General features: G+C 40.2%; 1 protein-coding gene across 4 annotated transcripts; it reads left to right on the top strand.

The window, feature by feature from the left end:
• Nucleotides 1–15,072: 15,072 nt before the first annotated feature.
• ARRDC3 (arrestin domain containing 3) lies at nucleotides 15,073–27,110 on the top strand. Of its 4 annotated transcripts, XR_009934146.1 has the most exons (9): nucleotides 15,073–15,494; nucleotides 18,770–18,851; nucleotides 21,267–21,414; nucleotides 22,672–22,774; nucleotides 23,175–23,431; nucleotides 23,828–23,990; nucleotides 24,799–24,953; nucleotides 26,338–26,484; nucleotides 26,941–27,110. XR_009934146.1 is itself a non-coding variant. In XM_062513090.1 (8 exons), exons 1-8 carry the CDS (start codon nucleotides 15,215–15,217, stop codon nucleotides 26,392–26,394), a joined length of 1,227 nt encoding a protein of 408 aa, XP_062369074.1. In that variant the 5' UTR covers nucleotides 15,073–15,214; the 3' UTR covers nucleotides 26,395–26,533. The 4 variants fall into 4 exon arrangements, 3 of the variants coding, with proteins under 3 accessions (XP_062369074.1, XP_062369073.1, XP_062369072.1); XM_062513090.1 differs by lacking the exon at nucleotides 26,941–27,110 and having other exon boundaries at nucleotides 18,788–18,851; nucleotides 26,338–26,533; XM_062513089.1 differs by lacking the exon at nucleotides 26,941–27,110 and having other exon boundaries at nucleotides 18,785–18,851; nucleotides 26,338–26,533.
• Nucleotides 27,111–27,601: the final 491 nt, after the last annotated feature.

Genomic DNA, 27,601 nt, shown 5'->3' with positions numbered 1-27,601 from the left:
AGACCCTGCCCTGCTGCCTTCTCACTGTAACCTGCCACCATCCAGCACTCTGCTGAGCACTGGGACCCACACCGTGAGCGGAGGGCTCTCTCCATCTCTCTCTCCCCCTGGGACAGCTCTGCCATCACCCCAGCCCTCTTGCAGCTCTGGGGGACCTGCTTGCCCCCAGCACCTCAGGCTGTGAGATAGAATCTAAGGGGTTTACAAAAACTTAAACTCCTTCTTTCCACTTATACACTACCACCCATTTCTCCAAGAACAGCAGTGCTTCCTTGGGCAGCCAAATTCACTACAATTCTTCTTTGAATTTTTGGTACACATCCATTTTTCTTAATCCTTGTATGAATGGTGGAATCAGGAAGCTTTTTATAGCCCTCAGAGAGAAGCAGGCTTCTGGATCTCTCCATGCCATTCTTTTGCACCCTGTTTAGATCCCATGACTTCTGCCAACTTTGTTTAGATAACTCTTTCTAATGTTAGTCTACCTATCTATCATCTATCTATCTATCTATCTATCTATCTATCTATCTATCTATCTATCTCTCCTGTATATCCCAATGTATCTTTAGTCTTCAGGAATTCAAATCCTCCCAAACCAGAGCACTATGAATTTATCCATATACCCATCTTTGTTCTCCTGGCTAAGACTCCTAAGAAGTCCATTTTCAAATGGCAAGCAAGGTCTTAATATATTTTGTTCAAAATGCATCTGCTGGCATTAATGCTCCTCCAAATACTCTACCAGCTGGCTAAGCCAGCTCCTCTGCTGAGGAATATCATGACCTCTAGGTACTGAAGGCTACAGCAGCATGAAAGTCTTGCTCTTCACCATGATGAAAGAGGTTTAGCCCTCAGCATGCTGGTAAAAGGCACTACCACAGACCTACAGTATCAAGCTAGGAGATATACAACTACTCACATACTAAGGTCCAACATATTAATTAATATTTTAACATGTAATGAATTACTTATACTGCCAATACCCAGTGATGGACTAATTAACTTAATATGTCATTTTCAGCATCAGTTCAAAGATTTATGTAATGTGTCACATTAGTTGTACTTTTCTACTATCTAGAAATGGCTATCTACTCTGACAAATTTTTCTGTCATACTACTCCTTTTTGTTCCCTCCCCCACAGTTACTACAGTGACTCATTCCTCTCATGGGCAGGACCTGGACACAGAAACGTAAAGCCTGACATAGCAGGTACCCAGTCCTGCTCCTGGTTTTGCTTAGGCCACATTCCAGGTAGGAACTAAAATTCAAGGGCATTTTGCACATTTCTTTGTTTTTAACAGAAAAAGAGACCATCACTAGTATAAACATGAAAGGACCATAATTGTCAATAACCCCGCTTTCTCCAAATGTAAAAACAATAGGAGCCCAGAAGCCTTTCATCAGGCAATAAAAGGAGATCTTTTATAAGGATGAACAAGGCCCACTATGAGCTATACAGACAAGTCCTGAGGTGCAAATCAACCTCACTGCCATGGTGAGGGAGGCAGAGTTGAGTGGAATCCAGCTGGGAGAGGCAATCCTAACAATGGCCTAGCTGCACCAAGTTCCCCACTCAGCTGAGATGGTGCTGAAGGTGCTGCTCTTGGAGGTTATGAGATATTGAACCTTCTGTAAAATATATACAGGTGAAAGGCTGGTCTTTAAAACAGTGATTTTTTTTCTACATTTAGAGAAATGCAGACATTCTTTCTAACCTCATCTTTATGACTAGAATGAGAGGTATAAAGGGAAATCCATAGTAGAGAAGGGGATAGCATGTTTGCTGGCAGTGCTCTGAGATAGGAAGGTGCATGCTTTAAAAATAAAATTAGCAGTAAAACACCTGTTTCAAAATATTTCAAATCTGTCATTGTTCTGGTAATAAATTACTAGAAAACACCAAGATGGTTGCTTTTAAAGGTTTTGATTTAACAGCATCAGATATGCAGCAGCTTGGAAAAAGACAGAGACTACTGCTTCTTCTAGTAGGTTCCATCTTTATTACAGACACTCCAGTATTTATATGTTTCTACTATGGGGAAGTTTAGGGAAAGTTTTGGGAAGGTGCAGAAGGAAAGATGAAACAGCCACACCACCAAGCACCTGTACAGCAGAGGTTCCTGCCCTTACCAGTCATTCACCCAAAAATGCCATCTCCCAGCATTTGGGGTGGTAAAGGAAAACATGGTGTTCACACGTGGTGTTTATAGCTGGAGCCAGTCCTTTGGTATGCACCTTTCCCAAGAGAACAGAAAGTGTTTATCAAGGTTGAGACAAATATGACAGGCTGCTGCTTCAAAACAGAGCTCTCATCAAGGTCAGGATGGCTCCAGCAGGCCAGTGATGCAAGATATAGCAGACAGCTTTTATTCCAGAATAGACTGAAGAAACGAGGCCAGTGATGCAAGATATAGCAGACAGCTTTTATTCCAGTATAGACTGAAGAAATGGGGATGACAGTCAAGAAGACAAAAACAAACAGCTGTAGCCAATAAGGCTCAAAGTACCAAACAGTTCAGACAGCAGCAGAAATAAAGAAGGAAGTTTGCATGACGGAAAACCTGGCAGACAATAACTTCAGTGCCAGAGCTGGGAGATAAAAACCCAATAAAAGTGTATCACAAGCCAAAGCAAGAGCACAGCAAGGATGCTAGACATGGTATCAACACTGTAACTGAAGAGGAAATTACCTTCTATTTATTTCCTATTGTCTAAACGCAGACACATGTCATAGAGCAGGCAGAGACAACATACAAATTTGTAAACAAACTTTTAGATTTGCCACCATGAGAAGGGTCTTCCACTTTCTTTATCTTCTTACCTAATGTTAGGATGTTTACTTTTTTTTGTTGGATCAAGGATCACGTTAAATTTTCATCCAAAATTTTCTGTCAATAGGAATGGGTGCAATTTTTTTTTCTGGGTTTGCACTCAAATAAACTTCTTTTCCTCCCTCTGTCTAAAATACATTTCCATAAAACCTTACTATGATGCCGATCTAAACATTTTACTGAAGGATTTTTTCTTAGAAACACATGGAATAAATAAGGTGGACTACAAAGAAGCTGTTAATTATTGCTTTTAACAAGCCATGTAAAAGTCACAAACCATATATATGAGTTACTTATTTCTGCCTATTAAGAATGAAACAGAAATCTCAAGGTGACACCTTTAGTTACACTGAGACTTACATTTCTGATGGAAGTACCACCATGTATAAAACTAACTGGTGAAGTAAAACACACAAATGTATCAATGAGATTAAAAAATAGCATCTGTTACTAGCACTGAAGTGCCAGAGACAGGATAGCAAACAAACACACTGAAGTAGAAATGCCAGTTGAGTTTTAGGAATAATGTACCATGTATAATCATAGATTTGTTAAGGTTGCAAAAGCCCTCCAAGATCAAGTACCACCACTATCCAGATCCAGTGTCCTGAAAAAAACTAACTCAAAAGAGCACCTCAAGATCTCAACTACTGTCTATCATTTTATGATCACTGATATTTACTTTTGGCTCTTATGCTTCAGTTCTACAGAACTGTAAATAGCCGAAGCTGCACTTTGTATTTTGGTGACTATGAAAGTCAACAGGATTTTTAGGCTGCCTTTGTTTATGTGTGTCCTTACCTCATAGCACCTAAATCCTATGTGTTAATAGAGGACATTTTTATAAACTGTATTATATAGATAATATCAGACTATTTTAACTGCACTCAGTACTTTTTATACAGCTGCTGATTTTATGCTTTCTTTTTGAAATCATACGAATACTAGTACACAAAATGAGATCTGCACTGTCCTGAAACACACACAATAGCCACTAGATGGCAATAAACCCCAGCTAATGAGCAAAACTGTGTCCACTCAATAGTCAAAATCACTTCATTGTTGCCTTTCTTTCGTACAGAAAACGGACATGTAAAAAGAACAAAAACAAAACAAAACAAAATAAAACAAAATTCACATAATTCAAGGGCTATTCAAAACTTATAATTATCTGAAATGAAAACTGACAGTTTCAGCAATATTACCAGATTGCCTCAATATGAGGCAATAGGAACTCAGTGAAACAGTAGTTTAATACAGCACACCATAGATGAATATGGCCTAGAAATTATAAGTATTAGCATAGCTCCTATGAATTGTCATAAAAACTTTTCACAGTGTCCCATTTTCACCATATCCTAATTCATTTTCTTCTTCTGTCATTCTCCTCTAAGTATTTGGTGAAATGTGATTAAATTAATAACACAAACCACAGTGAGCTGAGGTAAATTTACATCCTTCTTTTCCCACTATTTTGTAATTTCAGATTCTACCAGTATAAGTGCTTGCATTGGGACCTACAGAAATACTATCATCTGTTTTAGCTACTCTCCCTTAATAACAAGAATGTCATAATTTTATTATATAGTCAAACAACATATGAACTTTCCTCTTTAAAGACAGTTGCTTTTTTTCCCCTATTACTTTTAATAACATTAAACATGTTTCATTTTGGTTATTTAATGGTTTTACTCAGGTACATATGTTGGAATCTATTCTTGGTGAATATAGTGTCATGTACATAAGAATTTTCCTTCAGATTAAAAAGAGGAAAAAAATTCATCTACAAAACAAAACAAAACAAATAAAAATATTTTAAAAAAAACCCCAACACATGCTGGTAGATTAAAAAAAAAAACCAAACAAAAACTATCATTTTCTCAGACTCGCTCAGTTAAGCCACAATTGCTTTAACTATGTTAGCTATGCTTTATCTTCATATAGAACTACACACAGTCATGCATAAAACCAAAACCAATTGTAGTGGATTACAACAAATAGCTTTGTAGCTGAGAGATGATGTAAATTAATTTTGCCAAAGACCTTGCCCCGGGACTTCTTGTTCTTCAGCAACTTTTAAAAAAACATTTAAGCATTTTGTCACTCAGAGTTAGTTTCATAACAATTTGTTGATGGCTGGGAAGGGCATTGGCTGAATTACCAAACTGTGTCTTACATTAGTTTGTCCCCTTTTCTAATGCTTCATTATTTTGGACTTCTTCTCAGCTAATGCTTCATGTACTCATGTAACTGTAGAATGCTAAGGGGGTTTACTCCTTTTCCAATTAAAAAGAAAAATAAAAAGTAAAAAGAAGGGAAATTCAGGAAAAAATATGCTAAAAACATCCTGTCAGCTCTAACATTAAGAGACATGAAACTGTTGGGTGATTTGGGATTATTTTTCTGTTGTTGTTCCTCAGTTTCCTCAGCAGGAAACAGGGCTTTCTCCCTTTGCAACCCCTCTTGAGGATCACTTCTGAGGTCACAGCATCAATTAATTTTAAAAACTACTTTACTAAACCACCTGGAGCTCACTGGCAAACCCTGGCAATGTGCTTGGGTTTGAATATCTGAGTGATTTTTGGCCCTAATGAATGAAAACATATGTCAGCAACATTTGTCATGTTTTCCATAATGTAGCTCCTTAGTACAGCCATTAATAAAGCCCAAAATATTCCCTTAATCTATCCTGTCCGAATGTTAGTTACTGCTCTGCTGCCGTCTTTGTGTGCCTCTTTCCCAAGAGACATTAATAGCAGTTTCGAAGATAAAAACTACTGACAACTCCATGTGTTATACAGTAGCAAGATGCTTCCTTGACTGGTAGAGAAGTTGCAACAATTTCTAAGCTGTTGAAGGATAAATCAGCACCCTCTAGCAGTGAAGCACTACATCTTTTGGGACTCCTTCTGTGCACCAGCCACAATCAATCCAAGAAATATATCTGTGTGTCTCTTTTTCACAGTGCAAGGAATTACTCTTGGCTAGCTAGTAGCATGGGTCATTAAAACAAACATCTCTTTTCCTCTTTTAAATTGCTAATTTTTTAACCCTTACCCAAGCTGGGTGAAAAGACGGTAGGTAGCACACCTGCTACTCAGATTTAGCCAAGCAGGTAACAGAAATTTAGCATAACGCTAAGATGCACATGATGGTCTTCTTAAGTAGTTTCAAATGTGAGGTGTGTTAGTTTCTGTCTTCAATGTTTGTGATTTTAAATATCACCAGCAGTCCAAAGAAGCAGTAACTAATAGTCCCAGCAGAGCACTATGTTCAAACCTGCTCAGCTACATTGTATTTCTCAATACAATTTTGCCATGCTGATGAAAAAGGTGTTTCTTTTGCAATCTTCACAGGGTGCGAGATTAACTCATGGGAGATATTTAAATCCATGTATGTTAACAATTTGGTTGTCAAATTAGGTTATTCATTTATACAGAAATTTCAGGGGGAAATTTAAGTTTTAAGAATTGCAGATTTAAGCTGCACCATATACATTGGTCTGAACATATGAATCTCATTACAAGTTTTGTCACCTAGTATTTAACTTCTTTGTAAATATCCATGTTCTGTATTTCACTCTATAAGTGACTTCAGAGAGTCATTCACAACTATACCTGGAATAAGGGGAAAGCCTGGAGCATTTCCTCTATTCCTTAGTTAACGTGTCACCATTACAGTCAAAAATGGAAGTGAAGGAGAATGCTACTAATTCCAGTGTACGAGATCATCCACAGAAGTGTTACACAGATCATCTTGCATCTTCCCCCATAGTTGGCACTTTCCCCTGTTCTTGTCACTGATGAGGCCACACCTTGAGTGCTGTGTCCAGTTCTGTCCCCTCAGTTTAGGAAGGATGCTGAGACGTTTGAGCACATCTAGAGGAGGCAATGAGGCTTGGTGAGGGGCTTGGAACACAAATCCTGTGAGGAACAGCTGAGGGAGCTGGAGTTGTTCAGTCTGGAGAAAAGGAGACTCAGGGGTGACCTCATCACTCTCTACAACTCTCTGAAAGGTGACTGTGGTCAGGTGGGGGTTGGTCTCTTTCACCATGCAGCAACCAACAGAACCAGAGGACATAGTTTTAAGCTGTGACAAGGAAAATTTAGGTTGGATGTTAGAAAAAAGTTTTTTACTGATAGAGTGGTAAAATACTGGGATTGTCTGCCCAGGGAGATGGTAGACTGACCATAAATGGATGTATTTTAAAAAAGACTGTATATGGTACTCAGTGCCATGGCCTAGTTGAGGTGGTAGGGCATGGGTTGGACTTGATGATCTTGAAGGTCTCTTCCAACCTAGTCATTCTGTGATTCTGTGATTCATAACAATAGCTCTGTGCCAGTCATTAGCCTCATTTCACCCCCTTTCACCATGCATAACATGCCTTGTTATAAACCTGGTGATCCAAGGAGATAGGGATGTTCACAAAGATTCTATGGTGAAGGTCACAGGAGGAGGACAAATGCTTATTCTACCTCCTTTATTAACTATAAATTCACGAAACCCACCAAAAATATGTGATTATTCCATGTTTCTGACTTTGGGGCAGATAAGAGTCAAGGGAAAATACTTCCGTCTGCTCTGGATTGGGTCAATGGACTGTGTATCTCCTCTCTTGAAAGGATGTCTTTAGATGAGCTTTGAGATTCCAACTGCATTAGAGCAGACCAAGGAATATTCATTTATATACATACATACTGCGATTAGATCTCTATTACTGTACTTTCTGTATAGAAAAATACCATTTGACCAATTTGGCAGTCTGCTTCCTGGAAAAGCAGAGAGAAACTAACTACATGTTTCTCTTAAATGCCTAGCTCCATAATTGAATCTAGGCAGCTCTGCTTGGTCCGAATCCAGCATGTATGGAGAAGTAAGCATCTGTGAATGAGACCCCTAAGCAATGTTACTTTGCATCCCCAGCTATCTGTGAAAGCCCACAAACCATCCTGAGGACAGAGAGAAGTCTTTTCTTCCTGCTGCATAACTGCTGGGTTGATGTGGTAGGGAAATCAATCTGCTTGTTTTGGATCCAGAGCCTGGAAACGGGGAAAATTTTAGCTAGGCTGGAAAAGTAAAAAAAAAGAAAAAAAAAAGAAAAAAGAAAAAAAACCTGGCATGTCATGGCATGTCAGATTTCATTAAAAGATGAGCTGCACACACATTTTACCACTCAACTTGAATAGTACAAATACTGCTGCACAAATGACATTTGTTACTCTTTTACTTCTCTGCCTAGACCCTCTCCTGTTGTTATATGATCCTTATTTGAAAAGAATCCCACACATGTGCAAAAAATACCCCAAAAACTAAAACAAAAAAGTAACCCTATAAAATCCCCCAAAGCACTATAAAGGCTGGTCTCTTGTTTTTTTAAAAACAGCAGACCTGAGAGGAATCCAGAAGTAATTCTATCAACTACAATAGCCTGCAGATATAGGATCTTTCAGAGACATCTGGAAGTCCCTTCTATGGACCATACTGTGCATCACTGCACAGTGATGCATGAACCCTATGAGCACCCAGCATACTGCCAGGAGCTGCCTCCTGTGTGGAAAGCACTGATGAAGTGCTGCCATTTGCCAGATATTTGCTATGAATCCAGCAGAGAAGTAGCCTTGCCTTGCAAACTAACCCCAACAAATCTGACACATGCTCATGGACATTCATGTCATATAAACAGAATGCCATCATGTTAGAATTGTGATATGTTTTCAGGTTGTGTCCCATACGTTGGTTGGTAGCCAAAAAGTGCCCAATGTCAGAATTCTAATTGGCCAAAATACGGAAAAAGGGTCCTTAGACAAGGGCATGTAATGATAGGCTTCAAACTAACATAGGGTAGGTTTAGACTGGATATTAAGAAGAAATTCTTCCCTGTGAATGTGATGAGGAATGAGGATCTGACACTAAAAATTCTTAAAACACTTGCACTGTCCTTTTGTGTTTGAGCACCTTCACACCTGCTGTCACTCCTCCTGACATTTTGGTTTTGGTCTGGGCATGAAGACTGACTTGAAGTAGTGAGTCCCTTGCATATCTCTGCGCGCCATGTAAACCACCCCCAAAAATAGCTGCTAAGCAAACAAAGTGCCTGTGTCCTCACCTTTTAACAGCACACACCAGCAAAAACAAGAGAGGCATTGCTTCCACTTTGTTTAAGGGGACGGGAATAAAGCAAGAAGCATGGCTATGCCATCTGTACAACAATCACTCATTGTTGAAATGCTTACCTCACTAATAAAGGCAAGTTAGATGTGCTTATTAATTTATCTCAGAAAGATGAAGTAAAAGAGATGGCCTGAAACAAAACTGATCTCGCTTCACTTTATTTCTAAAAATACTTGCTCTAATTTAGGTTGGAAAGCAAGCTAAAGAAGATCTGGTGTACTGAATGCTGGTCTGTTCTTTTTCCAGACTACAAATTAGTCTAATAAAAGATCTCAGCTCTCCAACAACCCTTGCTTAACAAAAAGAACAGCTTATTTCTGGATATAAAAACAGAGTATATATTGTACCATTTTGAAATATAGAGGTAAAGGGTGTCCTTTAATAAACCAAAAGAAAGTGTAATGAAAAAAATCTTAGTATTCTTAGAAAACTCAATTTCAAATAATTTAAACATCTTTCTAGTATTTTAGCTGGATCACAAAACCACAGAATGAGTTGGAGGGTGCACAGAATTAACTCCAACTCTTAATTAAGTTAATGGCCCATACAAGGATCAAACCCACTAACTTGGCATTATTAGCACCATGCTCTGAGCATCAACAGACCTAATGCCATGGCATGTTGGAAAGGTCCTGTGACAAAAATACACACTTTGCATAAAATAGGGACTTCATACAGCCACAAATAATCACAGGATTTCTCTGCACACTGCTAGTAAGAAGGAGAGATAAATATGAAAAGAGGGGATGCAGAAGTAAAATTAATGAGAGCATGGTCCTCAGTATCACTGTGACCTAAGCACAAAGCCAGGTCCTTCTTCCTCTGGCAGGATATGGTCAAAACTTATCAGAAAAGCTGTGTAACATGTTGTCCTCTAGGCTTGTGGCCTACTTTATTTTGTAGCTTAATGACTTCTAGGTCATTTGGATTTCATAATCCTGTATTTTCTTGTAACCTTTGGCAGTGAACATCCCATGATTTTATACATGACCATGTGCCTGAGCCAGCTATAGAGCTCAGCAGCTCTGGCGTGGTAGAGCCATAGCCACCTGGCTCCAAGATGGTGCTGCCACTGGCCAAGGCCAAGCCTATTAGTGATGATGGTGCTGCCCCTGAGATAACGTATTCCAGAAGGAGGGGAAAACTACAATAGCAACTGCAGCCATGGAAAAGAATGAGAATCTGAGAGAGAAACACCTCTGCAGAAACCAAGGTCAGTAAAGAAGTAAGAGGTGGTCCCAACATTAGTGCAGAGATTTCCCTGAGTCCTGTGAGGAAGAACATGGTGAGGCAGACTGTACCGCCCCCACAGTCACGGGGGTACACAGCAGAGCAAGGGGCTTACCAAAGGAGGCTGTGACCCTGTGGGAAACCTGCACTGGATGGGCTCCTAGCAGGACCAGTGGCCCTGGGGAGAAAGAAGCCGATGCTGGAGCAGGTTTGCTGGTAGGATTTGTGACCCCACAGGGGACCTGCACTGAAGCAGCCTGTGCCTGAAGGAGTGACCCAGTGGAAAGGACCCACACTGGAGCAGTTCATGAAGAACTGTAGCTCATGAGAAGGACTTACACTGGAGAAGTTTATGGAGGACTGTCTCCCACGAGAAAGACCCTTCCAGTGAGAGTGTTAGGAATCCTCACTCAGAGGAAGAAGGAGCAGCAGAGATGCTTCCTCAAGTCTGTTTTGCCTGTGACAGCAACTGGTGTGTGATCCCTCCTTGCCCTTACTCCCACATGCGAGCCTTTTGCTATGTTCTGTCCCCCTTGTCCAGTAGAGTGTCTTTGGTGGGCATCTGCTATCTGCCCAGGGTCAACCCTGCTGAATACTGAATGGCTTTGAATCCACTCAGACTGGCTTAGGCACACTCCTCAGCTTAGTCACAGTGCCAGCCCTTCTGGCATGAGATGAAGGAGTTGGTAGTAGCCTACAAATGATGTAGCTGCAAGGCAAAAATTGGGAAAAGCCTTAATGGAAGCAGGGAGTAACAAAAGGGACAACCAAACCCAGTGCAGATCATGGCCATGTACCTTCTAAATTATTTTTATCTCTGTTCCTTGTTTGACTGTCCATCATCTATGGAGCACATGCTTAGATATTACTGATTGCAACTGTAAACTTGTCCTTTGGTTATGTTGTCCAGAAGAGACTGCTTCAAGTATGTGTTTAACTGTTTTCTCAGTTAAACAGAACTAGTAGTTATTTTTCAAACCAAACATTCAGTTTAACATGATTAATAGTTATGTGGCATTCTGATTTTAATAGTAAATAGTAAATCTTTCAAATTCAGGAACCAGTTTCACAAACTCCAGTTTCTTTCCATCACTGATGTTTTCTCCATTATAAAATCAAGCCCAAAGGAAGCCTATTTAGCAAAATTTTCTCTTCTGTCTATAGCTCTGACGGCTGAACAGCTGTTCCAGCGGAGATAGTACCAAAAGGAAGGTTTGAAGATATCCTTCTCAATTCAGGAGTTTTGGAAACAGCTCCTCATCACATAGATCCACAGTATAACAAAACAACATTTTTATCTCACCACTCTACATTTTAGTGTGACAATATTTCACAAATGTAGCCCCACAACAGGTATGACGAGGGAAAATCTTACTTCTGTTATTTTTATGAATGGATTTGGGATCAGACATAACAAGGATGAATAGAAATGAGTCAATTAGAAGAACACTTCACATTTCCCATTTATTCACTGCACAAAATACAGAAGCCATCCTGGAGCAAGTGTTTACTTTTCAGGATTCTCCCTATGATGACACATTAACCTCCAGAAAACACACAACTTCTGTCCTGACACTCTTTGTAGCCCATTCTGTTCTGTACAAGGAAACAGCGTCACAGGGAGGGCTAATACTGTCTCCACACTAAATCAGGCCTAGTCTCAAACCAGGATGGTCTCTAAGAAGATGGGATCAAAGTATGGATCTTCCCACTAACATTAGTTTATTAATGAGTCAGAACATCGGAAGCTTTTCTGGCTTTGCTTTTAGAAGAAGTAGCAACTGTTGTCAAGATCATTGTGCATCACACCCACCTTGCAGATTTATCAAGTGGACAGTGAGAAGACTGATTAGCTACTAAGATGTTAAATTGACCTAACCTCTGAATTTTGAATGGTCTTCAGCATGAATGTACCATTAGATCGCATGGAGGTTAGAAGGGTTACAGGCATGTACAAAGGCACAAAACTAGGCACACAACAAACTTAAAATATATTTCTTTATTTAAAAAAAAAAGAAAATAACTTTAAAAGGAGAAATAATTTTTAAAGTTCCAATAGGGGAAAAAAAAAGAAAGAAAGGAAAGACAAACAAGGAAGAGGGAAGAGCTTGCCAGTTCCAAGAAAGGATTTGTAAAGTGAGGCATAATCTTTATGGATATGCCTTTATGGAGGCTGGAATATTGCCATCTTCCATGGAGCTACTGACTCCAATAACAGACAGCAACATCTTCATGGGTTTTGCCAGTTAAAAAAAAAACCAAAACACTTTGCATTAATTAATCAAATTAATAAAACATAATTTTTTAACTTTATGTGGATTTTTATATGGACTGCATCATGCATAAGGCCTATAATAGGTTAGTGAAGGCTTCTGATACTTTATGTACAAAGTCTTCACTGCCTATTGTTGATAGACGATGGTAAGACCTGATCATCTTTGCAACTAATTTTTAAAATCCTGTATCAGGATCTATAAAGTTTTTAATATTTAACTAGAAGATAGTTCATTTGACAAATGCAAAAACTCAACTACTAAAAAATAACTAATACTTGGTCAACTAAACATCTAAAAATAAGTGCTAAATACTTTCAGGTAAACCTCGTAGTATGTTTTCTCCATTTAAATAAAAGCAAAATTACGTTTTTAAAATTTCATTATTTTAATTTTTTTTTATTCTGACAAAAAGGCTTCACAGAAAAATGAGTGTTTTGCAGAAAATCGGAGGCCAGAGACCGGTGAAAAACAGGTCTGGCACTTCACCAAGTTTGCCACAAGGTGGCATGAAGCGTATAGTTTAGGAAGACAAATGTAAAATGAATCCACTATGAGAAGTATTACAAAGAGCAGCAGAGGCTGAATTATGTGTAACTTTTGCAGGATGTGGGAAATGCACACACTCACACACACAGAGATTCTTCTGCAGGGCTGTCAATCTGAAGTCTATTACAAGTAGCACAGGCTTTACCAAATAATGTCAGCCTGTTCACTGGTCTAGACTTAAATCACAAACAGCCATACACAAACTGCGGTGATCTAGGAGATGGCTGGTATCTAGTGAGAGGGAAGGTAAGACAAGACTATGAGTTCTGCAGGGTATACACAGGGGATGATTTGCAGCAGCTTAAAGTATTTATTCTTCTTCCAGAAGTCTGGAATGGGCAAAGGCAAGCAGTATACAAAGCATATTGTATGTATCCCAACTCTGTAGGATGATCCTCTTCTTTACCTATCTAGATACAGAAAAGTATTAAAAATCCAGATGAATATCCACTGGAACAACAGATTTGGATCTTCAGCTTCCTGGAAAATGCAATCGCTGTTTACACTGTCTGGAGATTTGTCCTTGGGCAGGTGGACATTAAAAACCAGCCCAGAATTGGCAGGACAGGAAATAAAACCCAAGCCCTGTGGATGAAAGCTGCATCCCACCTGGCTGCCGGCTTTCACAAGTCCTATAGCAACCAGAGACCATGAAATTGTGGCTTCTATGACTCATGGAGGACACAATTATCTTTGAAATTATATGATAGAGGAAAAATGTGAAAATAAATACGTGCAAGAGACCAGCTGAGTTTGAAGGCATGAGATGAAGAGGAAAAGCACTGTCAGGAGAGGAGTTAAATCACCTCTGCTTCTCTTGCAAGTATTGTTTTTATGGTTGGACTTCAGGATTTCGTAAGTCTTTTCCAGCCTCAATGGATTCTACGACTGTGTAAGCTAGGGAAGTATGAATGCTTACCATGAGATGGTGCAAAAGCACAGAAAGTCCAGGTTTACCCACAAGAGACTTGAACACCTTTGACCACAAAAAATGCATGAGAATATCCACCAGGTGTCAGACCAAGGAAACTGTGACTATTTTTACTTATGAAAAAACAGCAAGAATAGGCAAACACCTTCAAAACTTAACTGTTGATGTGAAATATTAGCAGTGCATCTCGGTTTAGTCCCCAGAGCATGGTGTCTTGGGGGATGTCATCCACCACCATCATAATTCTCACTGAAAACTTCAAGTCAGCAGAGTGCAAGAATTAGCTGATGTAGCATTAAATAACCAAGCCCAGAGCATTTACCAGAGAAACAGCACTACCAAATTAATAATAATGAAAAAAAATATCAACAGTTGGAAAGGTTTCCAGTGAGGATTTGCAACAGTGTTATTTGTATTACTGGGGCAGTCATTGATACTGGACTAGTTAAATTCAGACGAAATCAGTACTAATTTTCAAGTTTTCAGAGAGGATTCTCAGGTAGTGTAACACAAAGTTGTCCTAAAAGCCAGGACTGCTTTTTATTTCTTGCCATGTTTTTCTATCACTTGCTATCAAGCCTTGCTCGCTTCTTTCCCATCTTTAGACACTCACAGAGGAAAAAAAACTTCAAAAAACCCCACAGACCTAACGAAACACACGCGACCACCCCCCGCCCCCCCCCAAAGCACCAAAATCCTACCAACCAAAACCAAACCAAAAACCAACGATCAATACAAGGGAGAACTTTCCAGTTTCAGAACAAGGTCTGTTAGGTGAGGCGCAACCTTCGTCTCTTCGTGGAGGCTGGAGCAGCGCCATCTCCGCAGGAGCCGACGGCAGCAGCACAGAACCGCTCCCGCGGGCCGAGGGCACGGCCCGGCCCGGCCCGGCCCCACAGGCGGCGGCGGCGGCGGCGCCGCCGAGACAGCCCGGGCGGGGCGGGGCGGCGCATGCGCGCCTGCGCTTGTTTGTCACAGAGCTTATAAGGCGGGGCCGGCGGCGGCGTGGTAGCGCCTTTGTGAGGAGACGCCGCGTCGGCAGCAGCGCTGCCCGCGCCGCGCCGGGCCGGGCCGGGGCTCCCCGCCGCCCCCATGAGCCGCCTGTAGGGTCCGCGCTGCCGCACCCCTGCGCCCCAGGGGCTCGGGATTGGTTAGTTTTGGGTTTCCCCCCCTTTTTTCTTTTTTTCCCCTTACAGTCTATTTTTGTACACTTCGCTATAAAACCATGGTGCTGGGGAAGGTGAAGAGTCTGACGATAAGCTTTGACTGTCTGAATGACAGCAATGTCCCCGTGTACTCTAGCGGGGATACAGTCTCAGGAAGGGTCAGTCTAGAAGTAACTGGGGAAATTAGAGTGAAATCCCTTAAAATACATGCGAGGGGGCACGCTAAAGTGCGTTGGACTGAATCGAGGAATGCTGGATCCAACACTGCCTATACTCAGAACTACACGGAAGAAGTGGAATATTTCAACCATAAAGACATCCTGATCGGCCAAGAGAGAGGTAAGGGCTTAATTCTGCTGCTGTATTCTTTCATGGGAAAAAAGCACGCATCTTTGTATCATCCCAGTTCAGCTATTTTTTTTTTAATGGGTGCACTGGAGAGCAGGACATGCCGAGGGTCGTATATTGGCGATGGAGTTACAGGAGATGCGTTTGCAAAGTACCTGCAAAGCAGGAGGACTCCTTTGAACTACTTGCCTTTCCGCACGGCCGTTTATTTATTAGGCAGATTTTTTCCCTAGGGTTCTACCTTTTTTTTTTTTTAGTCTTTCCCTCCCTGGTAATATTTAGTGGGATTTCCCGTTCTGTGGGGAATAATAGCTATGAAATCTTAGCCAGATGAGCAATGGATTTCTTTGCTGCCAATGAAGAATCCTAATGACATCTTGAAACACAGTGAAAGCATAAAAACCGTATTTTCTGATACATGCGGGGTTCTGCTGGTGCTGTTGGGGTGATAATACAATGACTTTTTCAGGATGGCCGATTATTGGCAGATGAGAGTCCCTCTGGCGTATTTTGACAAATCATTGCCCCACGTGTAATTTTTTTTCTCACTTCAGTGTTACCCTCATCCTGGATGAGGGTAAAAAAGCTTTAATTTTCCTGGGCCGCCGCTACACCCCGCTCGGTAGTGGGGGTCACCCCGATGTAAAGATGTGTCCGAAAAGCCCTTGGTGGGGAGCAGAAGGAGGGGGGAGGAGAGAGAGGGGGAAGTGGTGTTGCGTAATGGGAGCATCTCTCCCAAAACTGGGGAGATGAGGACCTTCTGCTCCCCACTTCCCACTCCAGCCGCCGTGGTTTCCCCACCAAGTGCGGACCCCTTCCCCGGTGGGGTGGAAGCGCCGGGGCCCAGGGGTTCTATGTGTTTTTCATTTCTTTTTCCCCCGAACTTCGCAGCCTTTGTTCGAAGCGGTTCAATCCTGTTTGGGACCGGCTTGGAGGAGGGCGGTGCGCCGCCCGCTCCGCGCAGATTGGCCGCACGCGTCAGGTGGTGGCGATGACTTAATTCCCCAGCGCAAGAAAATAATGTTAAAAACCGGTTATGTAATTTTTTTGTGCTGCTTGTCTTTTTTTTTTTTATTATGTATCATATATTCTGCATCTATGCGATATTTCTCGTTTTCTTCCGGGGGAAAAAAAAATCGTGTTTTTTGCACAACACTGGGCGGCACAGAGCCCGTCACACAGTATTCTCGAGCTCAACGCCGTAGCAGAGCTCGGGGCTTCTTTTTTTTTTTTTTTTTTTTTTTTTTTTTATTCCCCCCGCTTCGTGTCTCGCGCGCACCGCGCTAACTAGGTGACTTGCGACTCCCACCCTTCTCCTGCCACCGCCTCAGAAATCACTCGCCCGAGCATAACTTGCCGCACCTCCGTGGCGACGGGAGTGTGCGGCCGCGCAGGAGCCGCCCGTGGCGGGGGCAGCACGCGTGAGAAGGGGCGGACAGGGGCCCGGCGGAGCTGCCGCGAGCGCCCGCCGCCGCCTTTCCGTGACCGCCCCGAGCGCAGACCCGCGGCCCGGCCGCGCCCCCCGCCGCCCCCTGATTGGCCGGCCGCGGTTTGTTGCCCTGTTGCTAAGGCGATGCCTGCCCCTGATTGGCGGGGCGCTGGTGGCGGGGGTGAGGGCGCAGGTTTCGCAGCCTGCCCCCGGCGGGCAGAGGCCGCTCCCCGAGGCGCTGGCGGGGCTCGAAGCCCCTCGGAGAGGGAGGCGGGCCGGCCGGGCGGACGCGCTGCCCTCAGTCACGTCCCCGCCGCCGCCTGTCCCGTCCCCTGAGGGGTCGGCGTTCGGCGCGGAGCCGGCGGGCGCAGCGCAGGGCGCGTGTGTGAGAGCGGCGGGGCTGGCGGCACTCCGCGCGCGCCGGTTCAGGCCGGTCGGCTCCTGCTCCAGCCCGCGCTGATTGACAGCTCAGCACTTGTTTACCGCGGCGGGACTGCTGAGCTGGCAGGAAGGCGGGGAGCCGGGCGGAGAGCAGCGCTGCCACCTCCGAAAGCAGCTCCCCCTCTTCCCCCCCCCCCCCCCCCCCCCCCAAAACCCCCGGAACAAAATTAAACAAAAACTAATAATTCATCCTGCTTGTCAAGAATCCCAAACGCAAACCAACACTGTAAAAACCCACCCTCACGCCGACACATTGTTCTTTCAGCACGTTTTCCTGACCTATATTGAGTAAGGTTGCGTGCTGAAGGTGCATTTATTTCCACACCTTGCTGCCGGGAGGTTTTTTTTTTTGTTGTTGTTGTTGTTAGTTAGTTTTATTTACTTATTTATTTTGAATTTTTCGGTATTTGTACTGCAGGAAGTAGAGCATTGGCGTTTCTGTAGGACAATAGGAACTTAGACCCTCCTGCGTGCCTCCATTAACGTTTCAGACCATCACCCATAAGCTGTTCCCTTTCACTTCGTCTTGCTGTATCCCCTTTTATAATTCCAGCCCTATTTGTGTGCGGGGTGCTCAGTCATTTTTTACTCAACTTTTCTATTGACCAAGTAAGCGTTTTTCTGATTTTATGTCCCAATAAACTGCAATTTTCTTGTGGCATTTGAAGCTGGACGAGTAATCATGACCTTAAACAAGGATCAGCATTCCTGTTGTAAAACCAGCAAGCATCTGGGTCTTCCTGTCTGAACAAGATCAAGTTAACCTATTAATGAAAGAAAAAGTTTAGCTCTAGATAGCATTAATTGGGCATTTTGCCATTTCTTATGCCCCTGAATCTGTCTGGTTCTTTCTGGGTGGTGCTGGTACACTCTTACTCCTTTCTCACACTTTTTTTTTTTTTAGTGTGTTTGTGATTAATGTATGGACACTGTTGCCAGGCAGGAGTTACAAAGAAGCAAAATTTCTATTTTTAATCTTAAACAGCCGGCTTGGTACTGTTAATGCTGGTAAAAAGCCAGGTCTGGTTCATTCTGATTAGCAATTGCAGTGGAAAGCAGCATGATTTCCTTTACAGTCCTTGTACGGAGGCCTTGAAATGGCAGTAGTTGAAACTGTGTCACTGTTCAGATTATATTAAAACAAATTAATCTCTGATTCCCTCTAAGGCCAAGGTGGCAATCTAGTCTACCTTTCTGTCAGTCGGAGTTGTCAATTGCAGGGTTGTCTGCATTCCAGCAGTTAATAACTGATGTACTGGAGATCCTTGTTTCTGGGACATCACATTCTTTGAGTGTTGTAATGTGTGAGCAAAGTGCTTTATTTCTGGAAGAGAAGTCTATGCAAGGTATAATATGTGTACATCTGATTTAGCATGTTTGTTTTTTTGTCTTTTAGATGATGACAATTCAGAAGAAGGCCTTCACACCATCCATTCGGGAAGGCATGAATATGCATTCAGCTTTGAGCTTCCACAAACGTAAGCACCCACTCACAGTCCTCCACACAGGGCTCTGCTGCCCACCTGCCTGACCAAAACTCCTGCTGTGGGTGGAGGGGAAACCTTTTCAATGGTTGTGGGAATTGTGCTCCAACATGCAGTAGAGAACACAATCTCATTAAACTGAAGAGGTTGCTTTTATACTGAAATACCCCCTTTTTTTTTTTTTTTCCTATTTCCACAAAAGAGGAGCTCACTGCTGCTCAATTGCTCACTTTCTTCTTACCAAGTCTTATTGACTTACTAGATATTCTAATCTATTACCCCTTCCCAAGAGGAGGGAGAGGAATTTAAATTGTCACTGGAGTCCTGCAGAGTGGCTGAGGTACCTTCTAACTTAACCATTTACTGCAACTATGCAGACCAGCAGAACTAGAGATAAGATCACAGTGGAATTGTTTGGGCTCAAGTCTGGAGCAGATGTCACAGGTTTACTTAGATTTTAAAAAAAGAGGAGGTTGTTCTTATTCAGATAGTATGTAGGTACCAAGGGTGACTATTTATGCAGAAAGCCTGGATGGAAACAAGAATTGGTGGATAAAGTAAGAAGAATTCTCCTACCAAATCTACTTGTTTTAGAAAACAGAGGCTCCTGTCTGAAATATATACTGTAGACACTGTGGATGTAAGGTTGGATATAGTAGGAGTTACCAGTACGGAAATGAGCTAAAAATACAAGTTGCACTGAAGTTAAATACACAGGAAAAGAGGAAATACGAGTATGGATGAAAAATAAACCTTTTGCTGTAAAAGGCAAGTAGGGGTCATTAGAAATTTGGAAGTCACTGAAAATATGGCAGTTTTATGTGAATAAGCTCACTGCCTACTATTAAGGTAGTTAGAGGTACAGATGACAAACATTTTTACAGCTTCAAAGTGAAGAGCACAGGACTTCTACACTGTTACAGTAGGATTTCCTGTGAAGACCTGTGAACATGGAGATTTTAAAGGTAATTTAACATTCTCTGAAAATCTCAAATGCAAGAACTAGTAAGGCCAGTACTGATTTTTCCCTTGAGTTTAAAAGGGCATTAAAAAAACAAAACAACACAAACAAAAGAAAAACCAAACCCGAAACATGAACATTAAATGCTTAGCTTGAAGTGAAACAGCCAGATAGCAAAATATCACAAGAGTGGTCAAATCATAGGTTCTTTTTAAGTGCCATGAAGGAATAGCTGTTAACCCAGTTGTTAATAATACTGGAAAAGCAAAGGGCGATATCGAAAGCCTGAACTTTGACACTGCTTACTTACTTGCAATTTTGTGTCCATAAATAACTTCCAAAACTTACATAAACTTCAGACCAGCAGTGTAAAGATGTACATCATCCTTACTGATTTTTCCTCTACAGAATATGGGACAGAATGAAACACTGAAGTTGGATTAGAAAATCCTTTTAATTGCATTATTGGGAAAAAAACTAAACATTTTAAATGTGCAAATACCAAAGTCAAACCTGTAACTGAAAGAATAATTCTAGTAAAGCACTAGCATGGCTAGTATTATTCTCTGTGGAAAATATGGAAGTGTTACAAATACTTTATTTTAATGTATATATAATAATGTATTCAGAACATAGTAAATTAGAAAAAAAAGACAGATAAAAATAAAAAGTTACAGAAACTACTGTTAATTGGAAGTAGTTGAACTATAAAGATGCTTTAATTTTATGATACTGCAGTAAGAAAGGCAATGCTCACAGATCTGGAAGAACTACCTGCATGATCTTTCCTCCAGCTTCTAAAATAGATTTCCTTGATTTGACAGATTTCAGAATAGTCTTCATGATTTTGTATGTGTGTGTATATATAAACATATATATGTACATTCCTAGGTGTTATAAATGTTTCAATCTGTCTCGTCAGGGTAGTGAAAGATTAGAAGGTGCTCAAAATAGCCTCTCTTCAGAACTCCAAGTTGTAATATTTACTCTGCTTAAGGTGAACTTAACTACAGAAGTGCTGAGTTACAGCTAAAATTAACCTGATACTGAGCTACTGACGAAGGAAATAATACACAATGATCTACAAAATGCGGAATCCAAAACTGTAATTGGTTGATGCTAATGGTAATTTTTAGTTGGTAGTCAAAAGGGCAAGCTTTACCCTAGATGTGGAAGTGACCTCTTAAGCTTAAAGAAAATCTGTGCTCTCCTGGCATTTTCTAGTACAATTCTTTAATTTATTCTTAAAATCTATGCAAAACTGTAGTAGGATAAATTTGAGATGATTTTTTCTCCCATCTTTAATCTCAAATTTTTCTGAGATACTCTTCATTAAGTACTGCAGTGCATTAAAAATGCAGTTCAATATACTAATCGCTGAACTGATCAATTGTACCATCATTAGGCAGAAATACTTTACTAAATTTTGACCTTTGTGTCCTGCACAGACCACTTGCTACCTCATTCGAAGGCAGACATGGCAGTGTGCGCTATTGGGTGAAAGCCGAATTGCATAGGCCTTGGTTTCTACCAGTAAAATTAAAGAAGGAATTTACAGTCTTTGAACATATAGATATCAACACTCCTTCATTACTGGTAAGAATTGACAGAATTACTCTGTTTTTGTTTCTGGCATAAAAAAATAATGAAGTTTAATAACTGAAACAATATCCATATCTAATTTTACCTAATATATTATATATATAATACTTATATTATTATTATGCTTACATAAGAAAAATACTTGGTTACAACCAATCTTTTAAGTATTACATTAGTTCTGCAACTTTCTAAGTACTGGTATTTTGAAAGCTATATTTTCCTGTACTTTGAGTTGCTTCACTTCCAAGATGTTTAAAATGGTTTTGTCAATTTAAGTTAAATAAATCAATAAATTGTAAAGTATGAGTAAGAAGAAAAATTTTGAGAACTGTTCCTCTTTGATTTTTAATAAAGAACAGAGAAACTTAATTAGTGTGACAGTCTGCAAACTTGAAAATGCAAAGTAAATTATGTACTGGTGTGCATAATTGATAATTTTCATATGGATAGTTTTCTACCAATGGGGAGAAATTATCACAATGCTCCATAATCTTTTTCTGAAATGTCATTTTGTTAAAATAATTCCAGTATCACAACTGCTTTCAATGAGGATTTGATTTCAATTAGGCCTGAAATTTCCATTTCCCCCACTCATCTTAAAATTCACCCCCCAATGGAGAGGGGAAAAAAAATCTCAAAATCCATTGAAATAGGTTTCTTGCGTGTATGGGTGAAAAATCAGACTTGCAAGGGGACATTGGCCTTGCACAAATTCCATTAAAATCAAAAGACTCTCATTTGACTTTAATGGGCTTTGGATCAAGTCCTAAATCCTGGTGTCATGTAGAATAACAGCCTGTTTAATACAGGTGAAACGGGCTCATTTTGAAACAGGAAATAGCAGGAGCCAGGGTTACAATACTTTACCTAAGATATTATTTCTGAAATATTATACTGGATAGACATTACAGTTTACTGGTAAATTAAAACCTCTTCAACAATATGGTGGGATATGTAGGCTATAAAACCTTTCTTTAAGCTGTGCTAAATTTATTTATATATAAAAACTTGCTTAAATGTAATTGTAGTATGAAGTGTAGCAAAAAAAAGCGGTGTTAATGATTATAGAATAAGTCTTAGAGTTTTCACAGTGTGATTTTTTTTGAGTTTTTTCTCTCTAAATAAAACAAGATGTTTATCAAAATGCATAGAAAGTTTATAATAAATTTTTTTTGTGTGTGTTAATTTAGAACAGATTAAAAGATTCCTGGAGCACTCTATTAAATGGAAAATACTGTTCTTTTTTTGCAGTCACCCCAAGCAGGCACAAAAGAAAAAACTCTCTGTTGCTGGTTTTGTACCTCAGGCCCAATATCCTTAAGTGCCAAAATTGAAAGGAAGGGCTACACCCCAGGTACGTAACTGAAGTAATTATAGGAAATGTTTTTCCTTCCCTTTTAAAATGACAGTTTGCACTTAGCTGCTGTTATATAAAAGAAATGTTTAGACTATTCTTGCCATTTTGGTCTGCATTCATCTGTCTTGCTATTCTAAACTACTAATTTTGTTAGCTTGCTGTGTCTCATTGTTAAAGTACATCTGTTTTTATTGGGCCTGTGCATTTTTCTGTTCGGTTTACCTCATGGAGACCCTACTACTACTAGCTTTAGTGGATGTTTGTTCAGAGTGTGGAGCATTGCTAGCAGGGTGTGGTGCCTTATAACAATACACATGGCAATTTGTTTCAGTATGTGGCAGTTTGCTTCAGTTGCCTTGCAAACACATAGAGAAAATGAAATTTTCCATTGTTTCAGGTGAATCAATTCAGATCTTTGCTGAGATTGAGAACTGCTCTTCCCGTGTGGTGGTGCCAAAGGCAGCCATTTACCAAACACAGGCATTTTATGCCAAAGGGAAAATGAAAGAAGTCAAACAGCTTGTTGCCAACCTGCGTGGGGAGTCCTTGTCATCTGGCAAAACAGAAACCTGGAATGGCAAACAGTTGAAAATTCCACCTGTTTCTCCTTCAATCCTTGACTGTAGTATAATCCGTGTGGAGTATTCACTGATGGTATGTTGGGTTGTTTCATTGGAGCATGAGTAGTTTCCACGATTTCTTGCAAATTCCTAACAAAGCATTGTGAACTGCTAACTAGTTACAAAAGAAATGCATAGCCTAGCATTAGTGTCCTGACAATATTTTTTTTTATTAAATTCAGTTTCAATCTTGCATGTGCTAAGCAAATGTATTATGAGTATATGACATTTCCGTGTGAGGACTTGTGTTAATGTAGAGCTGCCTTTGACTTGGAGGGCTTTTTGTCTCCATAGGGACATTGGCTCTGAAATGAACAAAATGAAATTTCAGTTCCTTGTGAAAAATTCCATGGCTGGAGATTTTAGTCTAGTAATTATGAAGTGCTCATATAAACTTGTTTTTCATCAATTCCTCTTTGTTGTTGTTCAGGTATATGTGGATATTCCTGGCGCCATGGATTTATTTCTTAACTTACCACTGGTCATTGGCACCATTCCTCTACACCCATTTGGTAGCAGAACTTCAAGTGTAAGCAGCCAGTGTAGCATGAACATGAATTGGCTTGGTCTGACACTGCCCGAAAGACCAGAAGGTAACCTGACAAAACAAGTCTGTTTTGATTTTTTGTGCTTTATTCATTGCTGTCATGCAGACAGACACAAATTACATCCTTGATAATAAGGTCCATAGAAAATCCCTTGTGGATGTTTCCTTGCAACCTGCTTAGTTACTCTCTGTAGAATAATGGAGTTTCCCTCTTGGCCTTCCTCTCTCAGGTGTACAAGCAGTGGAATCCAGCTGCTTGGAAGCTGGTGCAAGTGAAAGCACAGAATGCCACTGTACCTGGGCAGAATTAATTCTGCCTCCAGTATCCCAACAGCATCCTTGGTTTTAAGGCAGTGTAGCCTGTCAAGAGTACCAATTAAGGTGACCTTTGTCATCCGTAGTAGCCAAGACCTTGTGGAAAGTTACTGTAATCCATTTAAGTGGGAATCTCTTCTGTCAAAGGAGAAACTCAGTAGCTTCTTCCCTCTTGTTGCATATAAACATCTGGGGGTTTTAATATACAAACCCCAGACTGATGATGGAGTCCAGAGGAATGCAATATTCTATCATTCCTGCCTATAACAGAAATTCAGTACTCTGAGTATGTTTTAAATTTGAAGGTGACAAGCCACAATGAACAATGGTCAGTCTGCTCTTGGATTTGAGCATAGCTTTTAAATAAACTATAGCAGCCTACCCTCTTTTTCACGTTCAATAACTGGAAAAAAATCATGAAAGTAATTTATCTGCATGCTGGTGCATTTTACAGTATTGAAGTTTAATATTTATCATGTTATATGTTTTGACATGCATAAGAACTTGTTGTTCGAACTGCGTGTGCCTTTTCCCTGCAGCACCTCCCAGCTATGCAGAAGTGGTGACAGAGGAACAGCGACAGTCCAGCCTTGCACCCTTAGGTGTTTGTGATGACTTTGAGAGAGCACTTCCAGGACCACTGTTTGCATACATCCAGGAGTTTCGTTTTCTGCCTCCACCCCTCTATTCAGAAGTAGGTATCTCAAAATACAGTTATGAATGTACTGTTTCTCTGAATTCTGTCATATGGAATAAATGTAAGAAACTGTTTCTATTTATGAAAACCAGGACAAATAAGCAAAAATTTAAATAAGGGGAAAATGTAACTTAGTTTTAGCAAAGCACAGGTAAATTACATCAGAAATTTTCAAGGATTCTTCACTATTTTAATGCTTCATAGAGATTCTGAAATGGTTTTGCACCCTCTGGGCAACTTAATAAAGTTACATTGCATTATATATGCAATACATGACGTTAGTGAATACCAACATTTTTAATCTGTAGGTGCAAAACAAATTGTTTTTCACCCCTAGTTTCTAAAATACTCTGTGTTTTTAGTTCTTTGTGTGTATTACTTTCAGAATTTCCATTCAAAGATACAAAGGTGTATGTTCTTGTTCAGATTTCTCTAAAGGTACAGTTTAAACATTTCTGTCTCCTAGTTTAGTTCTGTAAAAGTCACTCAATAACTGGGACACAAGTTTAGGCTTCAAAGGCCATGTTCATATTTTTTGGGGAAAAGCAGTGTACAGGACAAAATAGAGCAGTGTCCTTTTTGTAAATCTTGCCTGGATCCACCCACTCTTGATTTTTTTCTTTTCCTCTTGAAACACTTCTTCTGTGACTGAGTGAGTGGCATGTTTTTGATTTCTTGTTTGAGGACTCTTCTGTAACATAAACCAGAATACTTGGGGCCTCTTCATTTTAGGTACTCTAAATATTAGAAATAAGCTTTTCCTTTGTTCTAAAAAACGTCTTTTTAAAATAACTGACCGAAGTGTATAGTGTCCACTTAAACTGTACTTGTCTTTTGATGACCTAAGTTAGAGACCATGTCCTTTACCTCCTTTCTTTTGTTGAAAGAAAGAGGTAATGGGTGTAACACATGAACTTCTGAAACATTTTACTTTTTTTTTCAGGATTCATTACTTAAAAATTAAGTAGAAGTTTTTACTAATTTGTGCCTTTTTAAGTCAAATGTCCTCTGAAATCAATTTAGTATTTTAAGTTAAATTTTCAGTGATGAGTCAGGTTGTCTTCTTACTATGCGATAAATAGTTTAGAACATTTGTGCTACTACAGGAGATTTTTTTCAAATTTTTACTACATGCTTGTGCTTATCCTTAAGCTACCATCAACCTCTAGTTTAAAATACTTCACTATACTTAGTAATTTTCAATTCAAAGTTTCATGTAACTACTAGAGATACTTCTGTTACTTGAATAACCTTTGGATTGAGAAGACCATTTATCTCTGACTGTCTCGGACTTAGGAATTTAGTGTTTGGATTGGTTTATATTCTAGCAATCAGTTCTAAAAATACCTTGGGTTGTTGTGCTTTTTGCTCTTTTGTTTAGATTGATCCAAATCCAGATCAACCCACAGACGACAGACCATCTTGCCCTTCTCGTTGAAGGAATCCATGAGAAGCTGACTTGGGTTTGGATCATACCTCCTGCATTAAAGGTCAAGGCATCATAGTGGAGAGCACACTTTCGAAGAAAGTGGGTTTGATCTTGCCTGTGTGGTGAATAAATGCAAAACAACCTGTGATCATGCTTTGAAGCCTACAGTAACATTGTAGGACTGCTCCACATGCTTGAAGAACTGAGCTTTCCCCCCCTCCCTCTTAAATACTGGCACATACTAGGAGCAGCCTTACTAACCTACAGTGATGTGTGTCCAAACACTCAAACCACATTAAGAGAGGCTTGGCTTCCTCTTACAATTTTGAAATTTGCACATGCTTATTGCTTACATCGTGCGGTTCAGTGTCACTACAGCTTTTTCTCATTTACAACAGACAGTTGTTACCCTTTTCTTATTTCTTGTGGTCCGCACAATAAGGAGCAAAAGAAAGCTTTGACAAAAAAGAAACAAACAAACAACCCAACAGCAACAGACTTTGATAAATGCACTGACTTCTTTTTTTTTATTGTTATTTTTTTTATTTAATGTAGCCTGGACTTTACCTGCATATGCACATGCTCAGAATTGTCCTTGTAGGCTGATCATGTATCACCTCTTCAGCTTGGATCCTATTGTGGATTTATTTACAAACATCAAATGCCTTCAAGCCAATCCTTCTTGCTGTATGTTTTGCAGCCTACTGTAGTAGATAAGCAACAGATGTGGGGATAGGGTGGGAGGGTGAAGAATTAATAGAAAGAAACTAATAGACTTCATCAAGATTGTATACTTTCTTGATTTCTTTTAAGAATTTGTTGCCTTTCTACTATTATCGCAAAGCAGCATTTTGTTACAGACTGCCTAAAAATCACTTAATCTCAGGTGAATTCATCACTTGCCAAACTGTTGGAATGCTATTTGGTTTTTTTACATTGCACTGTTGAGTTAGTTCTTTTTTTGTTTTGTGTTAGTGTTTTGTTTTTGTTCTTTGCTTGAGAGGGAGATCTGGACTAGGGACATACACAAAAGTTTCAAAACCCACTTCATTCCCGTTTCTCTTTCTACATTATAAAGAAGTGTTCAAGTTGTGAAGCTCTAAAACAAAAAGGCATAAATGAAACACCAGCAGACACCATATGTTCCTCAAAACACTTTTAAAAGGAAGTGGTCATACACTGTCTAGGATTCACAAATCAATATCTCTAGTAGTAG

Source organism: Cinclus cinclus, chromosome Z (genome assembly GCF_963662255.1).
Source record: "Cinclus cinclus chromosome Z, bCinCin1.1, whole genome shotgun sequence".
Classification (NCBI taxonomy): Eukaryota; Metazoa; Chordata; class Aves; order Passeriformes; family Cinclidae; genus Cinclus; species Cinclus cinclus.
The sequence above is the reverse complement of the archived record's forward strand: the minus strand, read 5'-3'. Positions and strand labels throughout refer to the sequence as shown.